General features: G+C 36.2%; 1 protein-coding gene across 2 annotated transcripts in view; it reads right to left on the bottom strand.

The window, feature by feature from the left end:
* Positions 1-22794, bottom strand: part of AGTPBP1 (ATP/GTP binding carboxypeptidase 1) — a 171944-nt gene that overhangs the window by 76213 nt on the left and 72937 nt on the right. For both annotated transcript variants that reach the window (XM_007456113.1, XM_007456114.1), the window contains 2 exons: positions 13651-13748; positions 8555-8671 (listed from right to left, as the gene is read on the bottom strand). In XM_007456113.1, coding sequence (XP_007456175.1) covers positions 8555-8671; positions 13651-13748 — 215 coding nt within the window. The remainder of the gene's footprint in view (positions 1-8554; positions 8672-13650; positions 13749-22794) is intronic.

Raw genomic sequence — 22794 nt, 5'->3', positions numbered from 1 at the left:
GGGGGGGGGGGGGGGGTTGTAAGAGAAGCAGGAAGACCAATTAAGAGTCCTCTGCAGTAATCTATGGAAGTTGGTAAGAAGTGGTTGGATTCTAAATGTATTGTGAGGCCAAAAAGACATGATATCCTGATAGACTAGATACAGGGTAAAAGGTACAAAGAGAGGTCACAAATGGTACCAAAGTATTTGCCTGAACAACTGAAAAGCATCAGGAGTTTAGCTTTGGAATGTTAAGTGTGAGCTAGTCACATATAAACAAGGATGTAAAGCAGGCAGCTGAATGTATGCATTGAGAATTCAGAAGAAAGGTGTATGCAGAAGATGTTACTTTGAGAGTCATTCACATACAGATACTACTCCAAGCCATGAGACTGGAAATCATCAGTGGAAAGAAACAGACAGATAAGAGAAGAAGACAAAAGACTGTACACCTTGGGATAGTACAATCTTAAGAAGTTGAGGAGATGAAAATGAAACAATAGGAGATGGAGAAGAAAAAGCTGGGCTGGAAACATGAAAACCAGGAAAGAAAACTGTCCTGGAAGACAAGTAAAAAAAAGAATGCTGCTGACAGATCAAGTAGCCTTTTCTCTTTTTATACTTTTAGACATTTTTTTGGTCTATGTAAGACTTTATCAAAAAAAAAAAAAAACTCAATGGATTTAACCTTTATTCTATTGCTGGGCCTTAAATCCTTCACAGAATATGGAAGGATTTAAACAAACAAATAAGATGTATATTTAAGCCATTTCCAAAATTTTGCTATTATAAAGAACTCTGCACTGAACATCCTTTTGCATAAATTTTTTGTTTAGGATAATTTCCCAAGCACTGAAATGGAATTACAGAGCCAGATACTATAATCAATTTTAATGTTTAATACAAACTGTCTAAATGCCTTCCAAAAATACTAATATTAATACTATTCCCAGTAACTGTATATGAGAGTATCTATTTCAACTTTTCTCTCCCTTGACAACATTAGGTACTATAGTTTTTAAAAATTTTTTCTAAAGTGGTAGATAAGAAGTATGGTCTTACCACCACTTTAATTTGCATTTCTTTGACTATTAGAAAAGCAAACAACTTTCCATATATCTATTAACCAGTTTATTTCTTCATAGGTAATATATTTGTTCCTGGAATACAGGAATTTTCTTGTTTTGCAGTATAAATTCTCACATTTATTTACACACACACACACACACACACACACACACACACACAGAGACACATCCCTTAACCCATTTTTGCAAAAATTTTTCTGGATTTACAATTCATCTTTTAATTTTGTTTAACTTCTACACACACATTATGTCGTCAAAATTAAGACTCTTTTCTTTTGTGATTCATTCCTTAAATATCCACTGTATAAAAACCAGGGATTCAAATATAATTCACTTTCGGCCTCTCTACTATATCTAATCCAAGGAGACAAGGAGGCACAAAGGAGGTAATGGGTAAGTGTCTCTGCATTAAAAGGGCTGAAGGGAAGAAATCTGCATTTAAAAATCTGTTGTAGGAAACCTGGTGGGCTAGTTATCTACCCCACAGAAACATTTACAACTGTTGGAAAAGATATTAAAATATTTTGGGAGTTCCCTGATGGTCTAGTGGTTAGGATTCAGAGCTTTCACTGCCTTGACCCAGGATACAATCCCTGGTCAGGGAACTGAAATCCTGCAAGCCATACGGCACGGCCAAAAAAAAAAAGATATTAAAACATTTTAAGTATGACAGCAAGTGAATAAGAAAGCAAGGATTAAAAACCAAATAGTAAGTGAAGACAGGATCTCAAAGCTGTAAGACTGAAGCTGGCTTTCACTTGAAAAATGTTTGTTAAAACGGGTGACCTAGGGTATAGGTTTTCCCATCTCAAAAAGTATAAAGAACAGGAGAGTAACCCAGAGCTTCCATAAAGCGGGGAGTCCAACAGAAGATACCCCTCCCATAAAGAGGAACCCCAGAAAACTAAACCTTCAAAGAGGCCCGAGAAATACCCTACCACAAAACAAATAATAGCAAGGAAAGTCAACTGTCGCAAACCTTAGCACTCAAGAGGGTGAAGAATAGCACTACTCACAAAATGGTACCAAAAGCCTGCTATCACACCACATGAATCTGCAGTCTGAATTCACAGTATCTGGGTGGTCCAAAAATCCTCAGTGAGGAATTTAACCTATTACAGTGCTTGTCAAAAGCAACAACAACAGAAACTTCTGGAATTTCCACAAAATTATAAAGAAAATGAGCAGCTCATGCTAAAAAAAAAATTTTTTTTTTTAAACTGCAAGAAATTCAGACACTAAAACTATAAGACTAAGGAATGCCTATATTTAATATGTTCAAAGAAATGAAAGACAAGAAACAAGAAGTTAAAGACTGATGAAACATTTTTTTAAACCTTCTAAAAACAAATTTAAATGCCTAATGTATGTTTCTAATGACAGATTAGATGGAGCAAAAATTAAAACTAGGGAACTGGTAGACTGTTCTGATGAAATTACCTAAATGCAGCACAGAGAAATAAAGAGAAGGAAAACATTAAAAAAAAAAAGAGTTAAAAGATATGGAAGAGAGTTAGAAAATCTACATTCAATTAGAAATGCCAAAAGAGAATAGAGAGGGAAAGAGAAAGAGGCAGTATCTGAAGAAGAGAATAAAGAATTTTTCCAAATCCTATGAGAAAACAGCACTCACAGATTCCAAAACACAATGAATCCCAAACAAGACTTAACAAATATCTACACTTAACAAACATTTCTGGGAAACTGTAGAGCATTGAAGCTAAAGAAACAATCTTACAAGTCACCAGAAACAATTTCGTATAAGTGAAAACATACACTCAACCCAGCAATTTCACTTGTAGGTATTTATCCAAGAGAAATGAAGGCATATTTCCTACAAAGCTTTCCTACAAAAAAGCTTTGTACACACATGGTAGTATCAATTGTATTCATGATAGCCCAAAACTGCCAACATTACAATACTCATCAATAAGTGAATGAATAAAGAAATCGTGGTATATTCATACAATGAAATACTACTCAGCAATAAGGGAAAAAAAACACTGATAAATGCAAAACACAGGTGAATCTCAAAAACATACTGAGCAAAAGAAACCTTACACAAAAAAGTACATACTATATGAGCCCAGTTTCGAGAAATTCCAAAACAGGCAAAATTAACCTGGAGTGACAGCAGATCAGTAGTTACCTGGGCAAGAGATGAGGATATTGTCTAAAAAGAAACCCAGGCAGAATTTCTGGGGTGACAGAAACAATTCTATATCTTGACAGGGTTGGTAGCTACACAAATGTATATATCTGTTAAAACTCATTGAACCTAAATATTTGTAATTTATTGCATGTAAATTACACTTAAGTAAAGTTGATTTTAAAAAAGCAGCTAGAGGAAAACAGTGACTAACTTTCAAGAAGAATTACAAAATAAATACATTTTTGGACCAAAAAAGAGACAGACAGACAGACACTATAAAACATTTCAAGCAGGAGGAAAGCAATTCAGACAGAAAGTCTGAGAAACAAGAAGAAATAAAAAATTAAAAGGTAGTGAAAATGTACGTAAATCTTAAACACTGAATCTAAACACAAAGCAGTAGCATCATATGAGGTTTTTTTTTTTTAAGCTAGAGTTAAAATATAAATTCAAAGCATGTAAGTTTTGAAGGTTTGGGAGGTGTATATAAAGTATCCTAAGTTTCATTTTATAATTAAGAAGAGAAAAGAAAGATCCTAATTAACTTCAGAATTTAGTAAATACATATATTTACTATTTTATCAAGAGTAACTAGAGGGCTTCCCTGGTGGCGCAGCGGTTAAGAATCCACCTGCCAATGCAGGGGACACAGGTTTGAGCCCTGGTCCAGGAAGATCCCACATGCCACAGAGCAACTAAGCCCGTGTGTCTCAACTACTGAGCCTATGCTCTAGAGCCTGCGAGCCACAACTACTGAGCCCACATGCCACAACTGCTGAAGCCCGCGTGTCTAGAGCCCGTGCTCCACAACGAGAAGCCACCACAATGGGAAGCCCGTGCACTGCAATGAAGAGTAGCCACTGCTCGCCACAACTAGAGAAAGCCCACGTGCAGCAATGAAGACCCAACACAGCCAAAAATAAAATAAATGAAATAAATAAATTTTTTAAAAAAGAGTAACTAGAATTTTTGCGTATATGTCAAACTTACACTTTAAATGAATGCAATTTGTTGCACATAAATTATACCCCAAGAAAGTTGAATAAAATGAAAATAATGAGACTGTATAGTTTTCACATAAAGGTGAAAAAACTGAAACGAGGAAGAATAATCCAAACAAAGGCAAGTAAAAGACACAAAGACACAGAGATGAAACAAATGAAAATACAAAATAAGATCTCACAAATCCAGATATATTAATAATTATATGTAAGTGACCTAAACGCTCCAGTTAAATAGCAAAGACTCAGACTTGAGTTTTTAAAATCCAACTATATATTGTTTAAAAGATAAACAGCTAAGGGTAACAAGAAGTTGGTGAAAAGATTTTTAAAGATACCAGGCAAGTAACTAAAATTTATGTAACTACATTAATATTTTTTTTAAAAAACTTTTTGCCTTTAAGTCTTACAGATAAAAACTAACTTCAATAAAAGGTTCAATCTGAGGGAATTCCCTGGTGGTCCAGTGGTTAAGACTCCACCTTCCGATGCAGGGGATGCAGGTTCAATCCCTGGTCGAGGAACTAAGATCCCACATGCCACAACTGCTGAGCCTGTATGCCTCAACTAGATAGCCCGCATGCTGCAAACTACAGAGCCCACATGTTCTGGAGCCTGTGTGCCGCAACTAGAGAGAAGCCCGCATGCCACAATGAAGAGCCCATGTACTGCAAGGAAAGATCCTGCATGCCGCAACTAAGACCTGATGCAGCCAAAAAAAAAAAAAAAGTTCAATTTGAAAGGAAGAGAAATCAATTTATACTTATACACAATAAATAATAAGCCTCCAAAAATATGTAACAAAAGCTGACAGAGCTGCAAAAAGAAACATATTTGCAATCATAATGAGAAATCTTTAACACACTTTTCTCAGTAATTGATAACATAGGAACAAAAACCCATAAGGATAGAAAAGAACTTCTAAACACAATTAACAATCTTGTCCTATTAGGCAAATATACAACCGTGCCTAACTGCAGCAGAGTTCTTTTCAAAGACATGAGAAATAATAACAAAAATTGACCATATTCAAAGTTATAAGTCTCAAAAATTTCAAAAGATTATAATCATAAAGGATATGTCCTCTCATCCTACTACAATATGCTAGAAGTTAATAAAAAGATAAACAAAAAATTGGAAATTAAAAAGCCAACTCTGACATTACCACTGAATCAAAGGAAAAAGTCATAATGGAAAAAAAGTTTCAAAACAAAGATAATGAAAGCACTAAATTTCAAAACCTGTGTGATGCAACTAAAACAGTAATTAGAGGGAAATTTATAGCCTCAAAATGTAAATATTAGAAGAGAAGAAAAGCTGAAAATTACTGGACGTCTATATTAAGATGATAATAAAAAGAGAGAGAGAGAGAGAGAATGAAAGAAGGAAATATCAAGACATGGCACTGTAAGCATATCATTTAGAAATATGGGGATTAACTTCAAAAACATATGGAAAGGTGATTGTAGGAAACAGCAGATAGGAAGGAGACTACAGTTTTTCCTGATTAGACTATGTAAAACTACTTGCTCTTTAAACTTTGTCCATGCATAACTTTAATAAAAATTTAAAACCAAATTAAAAAGAGGGGAAAGAGGGGCTTCCCTGGTGGCGCAGTGGTTGGGAGTCCGCCTGCCGATGCGGGGGACACGGGTTCGTGCCCCAGTCCGGGAGGATCCCACATGCCGTGGAGCAGCTGGGCCCGTGAGCCATGGCCGCTGAGCCTGCACGTCTGGAGCCTGTGCTCCGCAACGGGAGAGGCCACAACAGTGAGAGGCCGGCGTACCGCAAAAAAAAAAAAAAAAAAAAAGGGGGGAAAGAAATAAACATAACAAAAGTCCATATGGTAAATGCCATCATGCTACCACAGATGTATGAAAACAGAGCTGTGAAAATGCAGGATTTCAACACTTCTAATATTCTGCTATCAAGAAACAAAAGAAAATAAAACTATACTTGTCACTACAAATAAATAATCATAGCTTTAAAAGCACGCGTAAGGTCCCCTTAAAAAAGTCTGTTGCTAACTACTTTAACAATTCTTTATGTGGACTTCAAATGCACTCATTCTTCCTCCGTCAGGCCATTGAATAGTAGCTTTAACACATCTGGAAACAAAGCGGGTGGTGTTCAGGTAAAAACAAACACATCAAGTAATTTTAAGCTTCAGTGGTTGATGTTGCAAGTGACATGCAAATCCAAGTGGAAAAAGTCATAATCAAAATTAATTCCATTTCTGTTTAATATCTCATGATCTGCCATCTCATATCATTGTATCATTTGATACAATGATAGCTGAAAAAAATTCTTTCAAACACTTCCTATTTAGAGCCAACCAATTATTTTTAATTCTCAAAAATACATCACTTAAATATCGCTGCCTATACATAGTTCCAACACACACTTAAAAAATTAGAGACTAAAGTGTTTGAACAGTGCATTCCTCTGAAACTGAAAAATGAGAAAGAGTGCCAACACAATTACTTTAGAATGATTTTCCAATTACGTACATAGAAGAAAATGTGCTATTTCCCACAACATACTCTATATACATAGAGCTAACTATTCTACTTTAAGCTTTAAAAATATGGCATTAATAAATATGTACTATCTGAAATACTGGAAGTAACTTCTTTTGCTTAAACACAGTAAAAAGGGGTAACTCACTTGGGAAGAATCCTCAGAGCTCTTAACACTAAGACACACCTGTCTTTACCATCTGACCCTGGTCACACCAAGTCAGGCCAAAAGTAGGAGTCTGTTCTAGGAGCAGCCAAACTAAAGGACAAGTTGGCCAGCTTTTCAAAGGTGCCAAGCAGGAAACCATCACGGGTGGCCTATTCTGGTTGTTGAATTAATAGGCAAATGTACAAGTACTCATCAACATAGTCTACAAGAAAAGAACTGGCTTGTGAAATAATGAGGATCAAAATCCTGACCTTAACACCTATTAAAAAACTAGTCATCTCTATTCCCACATCAAAACTCCTACAGTTTTTACTCACATTATATAATTCTTATATGTATACAAACAGAGAAGAAAATAGGTCATTTCTTCACAGAATAATCAATTCCTTCCCCAAACCCCTTCCACAATATATTTTTTCTGCTTTAAATTGGCAGTATTTGTTATCTCTGGAGCTTTATTTTAAAGTGGTTCTTAGTTGGGCACAAAAGTGTGAAAAGAGCAGCCAGATACTTCCTGTAGGTGGCATGAAAGAAAATCACCCTGTATCCTTCCCCAAATGCCTCTTCTTGCCTTCTTTTCTGTAACAAATAACCTCTCCTTCATTCCTGCCCTCTTTCTACTACCCCTGATTTCAACGTACCTTCCAACATACCCCAAATCTATGGGGAGTACCAAGACACTGGGGGAGGGGGAGAGGGAGCAACTTGCTGCTTCTTCTATTGCATCCAAAAGCTCATTAGTTCCCAAAGAGAAACCTGAATAATTAGAACTGTGAAATGTAAACATTAGCTAGCAAGTATTTCTGTTTTTATTTCTCACATATAGTTTCACATTTAAGTCTTTTTCTTTGAGCAACCAGGAATTATTACAACCAGGAATTATAACCAGAATACACTGTTAGTGTGTGAAATTTGGCGGGGGCGGGGGCGGGAGGGAGCCGGGGCTTGCAGCAAGAGCTAAATAAATCTACGATTATCAGTTCAAACCCTATATTTTACATTTTAAGATTCTGGGCAGTTTCAGGGACTTGCTCAAGAACCCACCACAAGTGAGCAGCAGAGTGAGCGTAAGAAACTGTATTTACTACTAGCCATCAATTCAATCAGCTTTACTTGCTGTGCAGTCCAAGCTGAATACTATATTCTAGTAAATAAATGAGGGTAAGAAATGTTAACAAGAAGTCACTGTCCTTGTGAAGCAACTTAGATTCAAAGACTTCCAGTTGTCCTCTTTCCCGACCTTCCATGCTTATATGGTGACTATCAGGAAAAACAATTCAATGAGCATAGACTATATTTTTAATTAAGCATTTTCTCAGCTCTCATCTCCCCTCAGTTGAAAGCAACTGATAAAAATAAGGCTTTCTGAAATGCCATTTTAAAGATTATTTTTAAAAAGAATAAAAAACTATGTCAATTGATAAACAAAAATGATTAAAAAATTTAAAAGCTAGTCCAAAAATTAAATGGCCTAGTCCCCTTGTTTTACCGACAGCAATTTGTAGCTCAGAATGCTGAAATAATTGTCCAATGTCACTCAGAAAAGCAACACTACTTTCATTTTTTAGAAGTGAAAACAGTGATTATAGGTAAGAAAAAAAGAACTTTTTCTTAAAATTAGTTAAGATGCTGAATTTTCTGTATACCTGAAAATCATCAACAAGCTCAGGGAAAAGGTGTTCATACATTTTAAGTTCTTCTATTGTTCGTCCTGGTTCTTGCTGGGGTTTTAGTTTGTTAATATCCGTTTCAATATCATCATTCTGAAATAATAAAAATGGTATGTCACCAATTAAGAAAAACGAAAAATTACAAAATACATTTCAGATTTAAAGCTTTCCAAATTATGAATTACATGTATATAGAGAATAATCACTGCAGAAAGGTTGTATTAATTTCATTGTAAATTAAAATTTGCTTATGTATTTTGGTTGTTCTGTTGTTATTTTGGTTGTTATGTTGTGTTTTCTTTTTATCAAAGATTATGCTAACATAGCATGGTATTTGGGCTCCTCAAGATAGAAAAACTAACATCAAGATCGAAACTAAACTATGTCCCCCCCCCCCAATCTCCCCAACTGCCATCGTTTTGCTCAGATTAAAGGGCAGTAAAACTTAAGAAAACTAAATTGAAAAACGTAAGTATATGACGGTGGTGGTGATAATCAAAATAACTTTTATAGAGCAATGAAAATATGTGACAGACTATGCTAAGGATTTTACATAATGATCTAATTTAATCTGCATAAGAATACTATGAAGCAGATAGTATCACGACCTCCATTTAATTAAAGAGGAAACTGAGGTACAGAGAGGTTAAGTGGCTTGCAAAGAGAGGAGCCAGCATGTGAAATCACTAATCAGTGATTTCAAAGAATACACTGTTAGTCAATATAACGCACTGCCTCAAGAGCAACTAATGGTTATCACGCACCCTTAGAAAAGCTCATTACCACCATTCACTCTGTTTTTCAGGGGAAAAAAACAATGAGGAGTGGAACAACAGCCAAAAATGATTTCCATGTCCCTTCGGGGAAAAAAAGAGGGTAAATGTAAAGAAATATGACCTCGGAGGAATAGGATATGTATCCAGGATCAATTTGATCTGCGTGTGTACAAAGAGCTAATGTACATCATGATGGAAAGATAAGTGTGAGTTACCTACTATCCAAGCTATTTTCTAGGACCCTCAGCAACTCTGGCCTTACACAAATACAAATCCATCATTACCTTCACTGATGGCTAAAGAGAGTTAATAAGACCACTTATTAATTTTCAATTGGTATTCATCCTCAATTTTACATTTATCTTACTATCAGAGTAAAGTACTTATTTTTCAGACTTAAATTCATTCTACTATGTGTCAATCCTTTAAATGCTTTATATACATGTACCTGATTATATTTATATATTGTCATATTAACACATAATTTAAAAAAGAACAATATACTATATATTTCTCATTATTTCATATTCAGGAATTTAGCTATTATTTCTTTAACCAATAAAAAGATTTTCTCCATTGCCATAAATAATAAAGACTGGTTTTATTTAAAGAGTATCATATTAATTACTGTATCATAATTGTGTAATTATTATTACATGAATATATAATTTCATATATCCTTAAATTATGTATTGATGAACCAAAAAAATGTAACTTTCTTGATTAGCATCTATTAAAGTAGATAATACTTTCAAAATAATAAAAAATTTTTAAAAGGTATTCCTTACTCTAAACATACTAGTAGTTCAATATTCATTACTATTTTATGAAGATATAGCATTAAAAAGTAGCTATTTTAAAAATTAAAAAATGATGCTCCTATAAAACAGGCACAGTGAGGAAAGAAAACTATACTTTGAGAGGTCAATAGCAAGAAATTTTGTGTTTGGGTTTGGGGAAAAACAAAGATAAAGAGCTCCTGACACACTCAGAAGAAATAAACCTACTACTCCTTTAAAGTTCTTCTAAAATTAAGGAGAAAAAAAAAGAACACATTGAAGCTTATATACTGACAAGTCCTGGCAATCTGGAGACGACTCTTCTACAACAGAACCTCCAGGTTTCTATAAATGCTCCAAACTGAGAAATCTGGGGCAAAGAGAATTGAATCACTATGGTGAGGAAAAAACAGTCTCTATGACTACAGTCACATTAGAACACAGATATTATACCCACTACAATGTAGCAGGTTCACCTAAAGCATGAAAAAAGTGATGTGATTTAGATAAAAAGGAAAAACTAAGCAAAGTCCAAATGTAACAGACAACATGAGTAAGAAGCAGACAGTGGTAAAGAAGAAAAATAAGATAACACAGCTCAGCAGTGTCAAAGAGCCAACAATTCTGTAGCCCTTGAAAAAAAGTAATATTTAGCAGAGCAGAGTGGTAAAGAAAGCAAACATTCACACTGGAATGCTTTATTCTGCATCTTGGTCCCACCTCTTATCAGCTACACCGATGACCTTTCTGTACCTCTGGTTTCTAATTATCAGCCCTGTAAAGCAGAGGTAATAATACCACATACCTTATAGGATTACTATCAGGACTTAATGGTTACTACAGGCATACCTCGGAAATATATCAGCTTCAGTTCCAGGCCACCACAATAAAGCAAATGTCGCAATAAAGAGAGTCAGACGAATTTTTGGTTTCCCAATACATACAAAAGTTATGTTTATACTATACTGTGGTCTATTATGTCTAAAAAGACAATGTAAATACCTTAATTAAAAAATACTTCATTGCTAAACAATTACAATAGTAACATCAAAGGTCACTGATCACAGATCACCATAACAAATATATTAATAATGAAAAAGTTTAAAATATTGTGAGAATTACCAATGTAACACAGAGACATGAAGTGAGCCAGTGCTGTTGGAAAAATGGCACCAACAGACTTGCTCCACACAGGGTTGCCACAAACCCTCTTCAATTTGTTAAAAACGCAGTATCTGCTAAGCTCAATAAAGGGAAGTGCAATAAAACGAGGTATGCCTGTATGTGTAAAGTGCATGGACTAGCACAGGATTAACTGTTCAATAAATTCAATCTATTATTTTTTCTTATTATTATAACTGTTGTGTTAAGGTAAAATGGGGAAAATGTGAGCAATCTCAAATACCCCAGTGAATAATGCTGCCAATAACTGTATATTTTATAGATGTGACTGTCAAAAAAGGCAAAGAAATATGTGGAAATGTTCTAAATTAAAGGAGACTTAATAGACATGACAATTAAATGCAATACCTGATGCTAGATCCTATACTGGAGAAAGAAAAAAAAAAACTTTTAAAGGGGATTATTAGATCAGCTGACAAAATGGAATGTGGATGGTAGATTAGATTAAAATGATATATCACTATAAATGTATTAAGTTGGTAATTGTATTGTGGCTATGTAACAGAATACAGTCAGTCCTTCGTATCCACAGGTTCCCATTCCTCAGATTCAACCAACCATAGATTGAAAATATTTAAAAAACAGAACTCCAACAAGTAAAACATGAATGTGCGGCACGCCAGCAACTATATACACAGCATTTCCTTTGTACTTACAAATATTTACATAGCATTGACATTGTATTAGGTATTATAAGTAATCTAGAGATGACAAAGTATATGGGAGGATGTGTATAGGTTACATGCAAATACTATGTCATTTCATATAAGGAACTTGAGCATCTGTGGATTTTGATATCTGAGGTGGGTCCTGGCACCAATTCCCCCTAGGACACTGAGAGATTACTATATCACTGTCCTTAGAGGAAATATACACTAATGTATTTAGGGGTAAATAACCATGATACATAATATATGAAACTTATCCCCATACGATTTTTTTTTTAATTTTAAATATGTATTCACGCAGACACACTGACAATTTCCAAGCAGAAAAATTAGAATCACTGTTATAAATTCCTATTGAGTTCTATTTCCCTGCCAATCTCCATCTTTACATCTGTAGTGGTCACAACAGTTTTTTTTTTTTTTCTTTTTTTTGCGGTACGCAGGCCTCTAACTGTTGTGGCCTCTCCCGCTGCAGAGCACAGGCTCCGGACGCGCAGGCTCAGCGGCATGGCTCATGGGCCCAGCTGCTCCGCGGCATGTGGGATCTTCCCGGACCAGGACACGAACCCGCGTCCCCTGCATCGGCAGGCGTATTCTCAACCACTGCGCCACCAGGGAAGCCCACAACAGATATTTTTAATGAGGACCCTGAGCCTTGAAGAATAAATTACACTCAACATACTTTGTTTTTAATACACATGGAAACATACATAAAAGAAAGGTTTCCATCAAAATACAAAACTTTAAATTATAAACTTAATATTAATCTAGGAAATTTTACTATCTCTAAACACTCACTTCCCGAAGAATCCAAACAGTTGATTTTAATATACCTCCTGTTATCTAAGGAACACTTTACATGCAGAATATAAACTCTTCTAACTTGGATCCTACCAGTTCTTTCACCATATCAAGTCCAGAACCACCAACACAGTTACCCCAGATTTTTTGCCTTGAACACCAGAGCCTGCATTGTTTTTCGTCTTTGTAGCTTCTTAAGGCCAGGATGCATGCCATCACATTGTCTAGACTGGCTGCCATGACAATTTCGCCAAAGCTTGCCTTGGTGACCACATCTGGGGATAATAAAACTGGTTCTACATCTGCTATTAAAATAGAAATCTCCTTCCAGTATCTTAGATTCTATTTCCAGAGAGAGTCAAATACTCAGTGTACCCCAATTTTGATGTAGCATTTCAAGACAAAAAGGCCCAAGCAGACAAGAGTCAGATGAACCCCCTGTGCCCGAAAAGGCATTAAGCTAAACAGTTGAAAAACAAAGGAGTTAAGATGTTTTTCTGCAGGCACTAAAATGGACCCCTCTACCACTTAACAAAGCAAAACGGGTTGCCACCTAAGAGTCTCAAAAAACACTTTCCTTCACCCTTAGATTTCCTTAGACTTTAAAATCTAAGTCAGAAAGGTTAGATAAAATCTTCCCTGTCAGAGACAGTGAAAATAACATTTTTTTAAGGCCCTTTTCAGACTAATGTATTCAAAGCAACATTATTTTCCTTTCAATAGCTTAGTGTCCATAGTCATCCATGATAAAAAGTTGTGGACAAAACAAATTAATCTACTGTTAGCTATACATATCTACCCAATCTTTGTTCTACACCTGTGAATACAATTTATAAAGTTGACTAAACACAGAAATTTATACCAACCTTAAAATTTTTATCTAGGTCATCTTCATTTTCGGTTTCATTTTCAGCTTCTAAATCAATATCATCGTTGTCATCACTTTCATCTACTACGTCATCCACTGTGATACAAAATGTGCTATAAGTAGGTCAGAGGTAAGCATTCTATAACATGCACATCCAAAAGTAGAATGTTATATATATATAACACTGGTATTTCAATCACCAATGGAAAAGTAAATGACATTTCCTTATAAAAAATGTCTCTAAGGTTGTTCCAGGTGTTGAAAAACCTATGAGATGAAGTGAAAGTACTTCAAAATTTGGAAAAGCACTCTAAAAATGTATGAGCTTTTTTACTAATGTTGTCAAGTTCTGAAAAATTAATAATGTCTTACATTGCAACAGCCTGAATGAACGCCTCGTTTCCTGTTTATGATAAATTTCAATAACTCTTTTCATCCATTTACAATTCACTCCCCATTTATTTCTTTCACTGACTGCCATGTACCATACACTGTGTTGTGTGCTGGGAATTTTTTAAAAGATGTGTAAATATAGTCCCTGCCTCAGGGAGCTTATGAAGTTAAAGAGAGAAAGAGCAAAAAATAATTATAATACAAAAAGTATACACTAATGAAGGCATATACTTTAAAATGCCATGGGAATGGAATAATAAATGCAAACTGCCTGGGGCCAAGGTTATTAGTGATCACTTCACAAAACAGGTAATAATTAAGCAGTATCTTGGAGAAAAATATAGCAGCTTTCTGGGTGAACATAAGAGTGTGTGAGTGTGGCTTTTAAGAAGAAGAACTCATAATGCGAAAATAAAGGATTTAAATTATATCTTTGGAAAATAAGTTAATCGTGACTTAACTTGTATGCTTGAGAAAGTACTAGGAGAAGCAAATAAGAATGAGAAAATGAAGGGTATGATATAGGCCAATTAGCTTAGATTTTCACCCGATGGAAGATAAGCACTGGGGATTTTAAAGAGGAGAGTGATTTAACTTACATTTTTCAAAAGATCCCTCTGGCAGGTATGAGAAAGGGAGCACAGATATGAAGGGGGACCAATTAACAGAGGAAAAGACAATAACTGTCTGGACCAATACAGCAGTAATGGGGATGAAGAATGAATATGCATTAGAGAAAAACCCAGGAAACAGAATGTAAAAGGACATGAGGACCATAGAGGTGGGGGACACAAGGAACGAAGAGTAAAGGAGTACTCTGACAGTACTCATGTAAGCAAATGAGTGCATTAAAACAAAGTAGAGAATATTTTTAAAGGACATTTTTCTAAAGTTTGTTTTTATTTTTTGACTCTATTGAGGAATAATTGACAATATAACTGTATATATTGAAAGTGCAAAATGTGATGATATATGGTAAAATGGTAAATCATGGTAAAATGTATATATTGAAAGTGTAAAATGTGATGGTATATGGTAAAATGGCAAATCATGGTAAAATGATTATCAAAACGAAGATAATTAATACGTCCACCACCTCACATGGTTAACACTGTTAACACTTTGTGTATGTGTGTGTGCGTGTGCATGTGGTGAGAATGCTTAAGATTTACTCTCAGAAACTCAATGCCGTATTATTAACTATAGTCACCATGTTGTACATTAGATCCTCAGAACTTAATCTTCTTAAAACTGAAAATGTATACCCTTTGACCTTATCACCCCATTTACCATTCTCCCAGCCCTTGGAATCCAACTTTCTATTCCGTTTCTATGAAATCGTTTGTTTTTTTTTTTATTCAACGACTCCACATATAAGTGATGCCATACAGTATTTGTCTTCCTCTGCCTTGCATGTTTCACTTAGCATAAATGCCCACCAGATTCATCCATGTATCCATGTTGTTGCACATGGTAGCATTTCCTTTTTTCAATTGGCTGAATAATATTCATATATATGATATATGTACATCATATATATGAATCACTTTTCCTTATCCATTCATTCATGGAAAGACATTAAGGTTGTTTACAAATGTTGGCTATTGTAAATAATGCTGGAATGAACATGGGTATACAGATATCTCTTTAAGATAATGACTTTGATTCCTCTGGATATATACCCAGGAGTGGGTTTGCTGGTATGGTAGTTCTATTTTTAATTTTTTGAGGAACCTCCATGTCCTTTTCCATATTAGCTGTACCATGTTACGTTCCCACCAACAGTGTATAAGGGTTCTGTTTTCTCCAAATCCTCGCTATTTGCTCTCTCTTCTTTTTGATAATGGCCATTCTAAGAAGTGTTAGGTAATACTCTTTGTGGTTTGGGTTTGCATTTCCCTGATGATTATTGATGTAAGGCACCTTTTCATTATCTACTGGCCATTTGTACATAATTCTTTGGGAAAATGTCTATTCAAGTCCTTTGCCCATTTTTAATTGGACTACCTTCTTTTGTACCATTCAGCTATGTGAGTTCTTTGTATTTTTTTGATATTAAACCCTTATTAGATATATGGTTTGCAATTATCTTTTCCCATTCTGTAGGCTGCCTTTTCAATATATTGTCTCCTTTGCTCTGCAGAATCTTTTTAGTTTGTTGTAGTCCCACTCGTTTATTTTAGTTTCTGTTGCCTGTGCTTTTGTTATCTTACCCGAGAAATCACTGCTAAGACCAAGGTCAAGGATCTTTTCCCTTAAGTTTTCTTCTAGGAGTTTTATAGTTTCAGGCCTTATATGTAAAGTCTTTTATCCATTTCGAGTCAATTTTTGTGAATGGTGTAAGACAGGGGTCCAGTTTCATTCTTTTGTGGATACCTAGTTTTCCCAATACCATTTATTAGAGACTGTCCTTTCCCCATTGTGTGTTCTTGACACCCTTATCAAAAACTAGTTGACCATAATATGTTTGGGTTTATGACTGGGCTCTCTAATCTGTTTCACTGGTCTATGTGCCCTGCTTTATTTGAGTACGATACTATTTTGATTACCATAGCTTCATAATAGCTTGAAATCAGGAAGTGTGAGGCCTCCAGCTTTGTCCTTCTTTCTCAAGATTGCTTTGGCCATCTGGGGTCTTTTGTGGTTCCATACAAATTTTAGGATAGTTTTTGTATTTCTGTGAAAAATGACACTGGAATTTTGATAGGGATTGCATTGATTCTGAAGATCACTTTGGTCAGCATGAACATTTTCATATTAATTCTTCCAATTCAAGAATACAGGATATCTTTCAATTTTTTTGTGTGTCTTCTTCAATAACTTTTAACAGTGTCTTATTGATCAGTGTACAGGTCTTTCAATTCCTTGGTAAAACTTATTCGTAAGTACTTTATTGTTTTTGATGCTATTGTAAATGGGATTGCTTTCATAACTTCCCTTTCAGATAGTTCATTATTAGTGTGTAGAAACGCAACTGATGGTTTGTATATTAACTTTTTTTTTTTTTTTTGCGATATGTGGGCCTCTCACTGTCGTGGCCTTTCCCGTTGCCGGACGCGCAAGCTCAGCGGCCACGGCTCACAGGCCCAGCCGCTACGCGGCTCACGGGCCTAGCCGCTACGCGGCATGTGGGATCCTCCCAGACCGGGGCACGAACCCGTATCCCCTGCATCGGCAGGCGGACTCTCAACCACTGCGCCACCAGGGAGGCCCTGTATATTAACTTTGTGTCCTGTATCTTTACTGAATTCATTTATTAGTTCTAACAGTTTTTTTGGTGGAGATGTTACAGTTTTCTATATATAAGATAATGTCATCTGCAAACAGAGATGAGTTCATTTCTTCCTTTCTGACTTGGATGCATTTTCTTTCTTTTTTCTAGCCTAATTGCTATAATTAGGATATCTAGCACTATGCTGAGTAAAAATGGTGAGAGTGGGCATTCAGCTTTTGTTTTTCTGTTGAACTCTTTATCTCTCTTTCATTTCTGAAGGACAACTTTGATGGGTAAAGTATTTTTTATTTTTTTATTTATTTATTTTTGGCTGTGTTGGGTCTCCATTGCTGCATGTGGGCTTTCTCTAGTTGCAGCAAGCAGGGGCTACTCTTCATTGCGGTGCGCAGGCTTCTCATTGCGGTGGCTTCTCTTGTTGTAGAGCGTGGGCTCTAGGCGCACGGGCTTCAGTAGCTGTGGCTCACGGGCTTAGCTGCTCCGCGGCATGCGGGACCTTCCCAGACCAGGGCTTGAACCCATGTCCCCTGCATTAGCAGGCAGATTCTTAACCACTGCACCACCAGGGAAGTCCTGGGTAAAGTGTTTTTGATTGACAGTTTTTTCTTCAAGCAATTTTAATATATCATCCCACTCTCCCCTGGCCTGCAAGGCTTCTGCCGAGACATCTACTAATAGGCTTATCAGTATTACCACATAGGTAACAAGTTTTTTCTCTAGTTGCTTTCAAAATCCTCCCTTTGCCTTAAGAGCCTGATGAAAATGTCTTGGTGAAGATCTCTTAGGGATGAATCTATTTGCAGATGTTTGAGCTTGTGCACCTACATAGCCATATCTTCACCAGATTGGGTAAGTTTTCAGCCACTATGTCTTTAAATAAGTTTTCTGTCCCTTTCTCTCTTCTTCTTCTTCTGAGACTCCCATTACACAGATGTTGTTTCACTTAATCGTGTTCCACTATTCACATAGGCCTTCCTCACTCTTTTTCTTTCTGATTTCTTTTTCTCTTCTGACCTTATAATATCATGAGATCTGTCTTCAAGTTCACAGATTCTTTCTCTTGCTTGATTGAGCCTGATACTGAAGTTCTCTATTGCATTATTCATTGTATTCTTCAGGTCCAGAATTTGGTCCTTTTTATGATTTCTTACTCTTCGTTGAACTTTTCATTTTGTTCATGTATTGTTTTCCTAAGTTCACTGAATTGCTTCTGTCTTCTCTTGAAGTATCTGAGCTTCTTTATTTTGAATTCTTTTTCAGATAACTCATAGATCTCCATTTCTTTAAGTTCAGTTACTGAAAAGTTACTGTGTTCCTTTGGCAGTGTCATGTTTCCTTGCTTTTCCAGGTTTCTGAAGGTTTTGTATTGATGTCTGCACATCTGAGGATGCAGTCAACTCTTCCAGCCTTTTTGGACTGGCTTGGGTAGGAAAAGACTTTCACCTGAAGGTGACTGTAAGAGCACCAGCTGGGTAGCACGCAGCATCTTTGCTTCCTTGGAAGGCACAGTGGTGGCGTCTTTATGCAGCTCCATCAGTTGAGGTCAGCATCAGCACTGACTATAGGGGTCTTCCGTGGCCTATACTATGGAGGTCCTCAGGTAGCAGTGGTGGCTAGGGCTATTGGGATCCTCAGGGGCAAAGGCTGCTAGGGTCTTTCTGTACTCCTCTTTTCTGCCTATACGAGGAAGTTCTAGCTAAGGGGATCCCCCTTGGCACCTGATCTGGTATGCTGGATCTCACAACAGTAACAGAGCCAGCCAGGGTCCTACAATCAGGTGCATGTGGAACCACCACAAAGCCTGGGTCCTTGGGCACTGGTGCACTTGCTGTGGCAGTGGCATTGGTGTCTAAGGTGCGAGAATGTGCAGATCTCTCATGAAAATGAGGTCTGGAGCTCTGGGGCTCACTGTAGTGAGTCCAGCTGAGGGGAGATGCAGCAGCTATATGAGCCCACAGCAAGAGCTCCATCCCCAAGGAACAAATGCAAGAGGCAGGACTCCAGGCAGCTCTGTCAGCTGAAAACAACTTCGGTGAAGTCTTGCGAAGCCTCGGAAACAAAGGCTATAAACATCCACAGCAGCAAGGCTCACTGGGATTCTTCTGCTGTCCTTTTCTCCATGGGGTAAAATTCTACTGAGGGGAACTCTCTGGTACCAAGCTGCTCTGGACTGGGGGATGGGGTGATGGAGATAAAATGCTTCCTGTACTTTTCTATGTGGCCATCCTCAGGTTTTGAGTTCTGCATGGTTTCTGATGCTTCTTCATTGAAGTTCAGAGCTATCCCTGGGATATTTTCATCAGTTTGTAGTTGGTTATTTATTGCTTTTGCTGCATTTGCAGGGGAGACAAGTGTTGGGACCTCCTACCCCGCCATCTTGCTGATGTAACCTTCTTTAAACTCTTCTATACTTCCATTTCCAATGTGATTTATTATAGCAAAGATTATAAATTCCTCCCACCCAAGTATCTGTTCTCCTCTCCTTCATTTCAGTAACAGAACCTCTGAGTTTTAGCTAGAGGTTATAGATTCCGGCCTCCCTCACAGTAGTTACAGCCATATGACTAATTTTTGGCCAACGGTATGTGAGGCAAAGTTGTAAATACAAACTCCAGGTCACATCCTTTAAAAAGAAAATTGCCCTCTCCATTTTCTTCCATTACCATTTTCCACATGCACATGAGGAAACCACCATAGGAGATGATGAAAACAAAAAGAATCTTTTTCCTTTGATGACCTGGTGGACAGAGGCCTACTGTCCAGGATCACCTGCCCATCTTCTGGATGGGTATGTGAGAGAAAAAAAAAAAAAAAAATCTATCTCATGGCAGTGTAGCAAATAGGCTCTGGAGACAGAATACCTAATTCAAATCCTGGCTCCTTGAGTTACTAACTACTTGACCTTGAGCAAGTTACATAAGTTATTTGTGTCTCAGTTTCCTCAGCTATAAAATGGAAATACCCACACATACTGTTCTTGGGAGAGTTAAAGGAGTTAATATATATAACGTGCCAGGCAAAGAGTATGTGCTATATGGGACTTCCCTGGTGGTGCAGTAGTTAAGAATCCGCCTGCCAATGCAGGGGACATGGGTTCAATCCCTGGTCCGGGAAGATCCCACATGCCATGGAGCAACTAAGCCTGTGTGCCACAACTACTGAGCCCATGCGCCTAGAGCCCATGCTCCGCAATAAGAGAAGCCCATGCACCACAACAAGGAGTAGCCCGCATGCAGCAACAAAGACCCAGCACAGCCAATAAATAAATAAATAAATAAATAAATAAATAAATTTCTAAAAAAGAGAGAGTATGTGCTATAAAAACGTCTGTTATTACTATTGTTGCTTGAGGGACTGTGGTACTGTACTGGGTCACTGTGTAACAGCAGCTCAGTCTATCCTAACAAACAGAGTTATGAAAGTGCTCTAAATTCTTTCAGAAATAGACCACACAAAGTAAGTATTTATATTGCATAGAGTAACTGGGTCTATTTATGTCAATGTACTAATGCCAGTTAGTCGTGGATAAACATAGGAAAAAGTGACACTTGGTAAAAGAACTGTTAGGAAAAAAGAAGGCACTGAATTCAGAAAAGCCTATTGCAACTAAGAAAGACAACTCCTTGGATAGGGAGAAGGGAAAATGTAGGTCAGCATCAAAGAGAAAATATGTTTTTAATTTTTAGGCAAACCTGTCAGATATCTTCCTTTATAGGTATTTTCCTTTGGTTTCATACTCCAGATGTGAAATGTCATATAGCTTAGGGTGTCTGAGACCTTCTTTTCTATTCCAATGATCTATTCTTGTACCATCACCAATATATATCAATTATTATAACTTAATCTCACAATTAAAATCAGGGAATATAAATCATCTTTGTTGTTAGTTTTCAAAATGTCCTTGGCTCATTTATAGTGAAGACAAAAACATAGGAAAAAACTTAAATGGCTATCAGTAGGAAACTAGTTAGATAAATTATACTATATCTGTATGATATAACAATTAAAAGGTACAAGTCAGCACTTTCCATAAGGTTTTGGAAAGTATATTCCAAGGGGTTTATTTTGTTCGTCCTATTGCTCCTATAAATGTGATCTTTCCCTTTGTGTTTTCTGCTACTGTTTTTTGTTGACACATACATATACATACACACGCGCGCACGTACGCACACGAAAGAAAACTAGTGAATTTTATTCATCTATCTTGTAAACAGGACTTCATTGAACTTTTATCTGGTCTAAGATACATTTTATAATTGATTTGCTTGGATTTTCCACATGAGCAATAACATCCTCTACAGACCCTGATATAACCTTATCTCACTCTTTTAATGATTAAAACCTTTCCTTTCCCTGTCTCACTGATTTGGCCAGAGTTTTCAAAACAATGTTAACTAATAATGGTTGAGAAAGTCTTCCTCTAACACTTAATAACTATTTGTGATGTTGGTTGCTTATCTGAGTTAGATAATACTCAGCTAGCATGGAAAATATTCCTTAAGAAATTTTATCTGGAACTAATAATGATTTTTAACAAAACTCTTCACAGCATTTATTAAGATAATCATTGGTTTTCTTGCTTTGACCTACTGATAAATTTTAATTAAAGTCTTAATATTACAATAAACTTACTTTCTAAAATAATCCTTACTTTGTCAAAGTGTCCTATATCTGAAAATGCCACTCAATTCAATATTCTAGTATTTTAGATTTTTATATTTATTTTCATGAGTGACAGTGATCTGTAAGTTGTTTCTGGTTATTCTTACCAGGTTTTGATTTCAGCAACATACTAGCTTCTAAACTTTTCTTTTTTTTCTATGCTCTGGAAAATAAAGCATAGGAAAATTTCTTGAAAGTTGAGAGAACTAATCTATAAAGTCATCGTTGTTTGGTGTCTTCACTGAAGGCAACTTGATTGCATATTCTGCTGTGGGTTTGCTACTATTTAAGTCAATTTTAGTTATTTATATTTCCCTAAAATATTGTCCATCTCAATCATATTTTCAAATGTATTAACAGGAGCTATCTTTAGCATCCACTTAGATTGACTGGATCTCCTCTATTTAACTTGCCAAGAACTTAGAGGTATATTAAAATCACCCACTAATGCTGTGTTTCTATCAACTTCTCCATATTATCCAAATAATTATAGCTTTATCTACCTTTGTTCTAGTGCTTGGCACACTTGTTATTATCTAGCTTGTATAAAATCATCTTTGATATCTTGCTTTAAACATTTTCTTCTGTATTTATATTTTGTGGGGTAGTAATAATGTCTTCCTCACCTTTCTTGAGCTGAGAAAAACAGATACACAGTTGCCAATCTGTTTATTTTAAGCTTTCAGTCTTGCTGTTTTAAGAGTTTCCAGGATGTATTAGCTACTTAGATTTTGTTTTTAACCCAACCTGAGAGTCTCTTTTTTTTTAATGGGAGTATTTTATCCTTTTAGATATCTTATTACTGAAACTGATTTGCTTGTTCTCGCTTTGTATTCAGCATTCTCCGGATTTTGT

The sequence above is a fragment of the Lipotes vexillifer genome, unplaced genomic scaffold (assembly GCF_000442215.2).
Source record: "Lipotes vexillifer unplaced genomic scaffold, Lipotes_vexillifer_v1.1 scaffold806, whole genome shotgun sequence".
Taxonomy (NCBI): Eukaryota; Metazoa; Chordata; class Mammalia; order Artiodactyla; family Lipotidae; genus Lipotes; species Lipotes vexillifer.
This window is presented reverse-complemented; position numbering and strand designations above follow the sequence as displayed.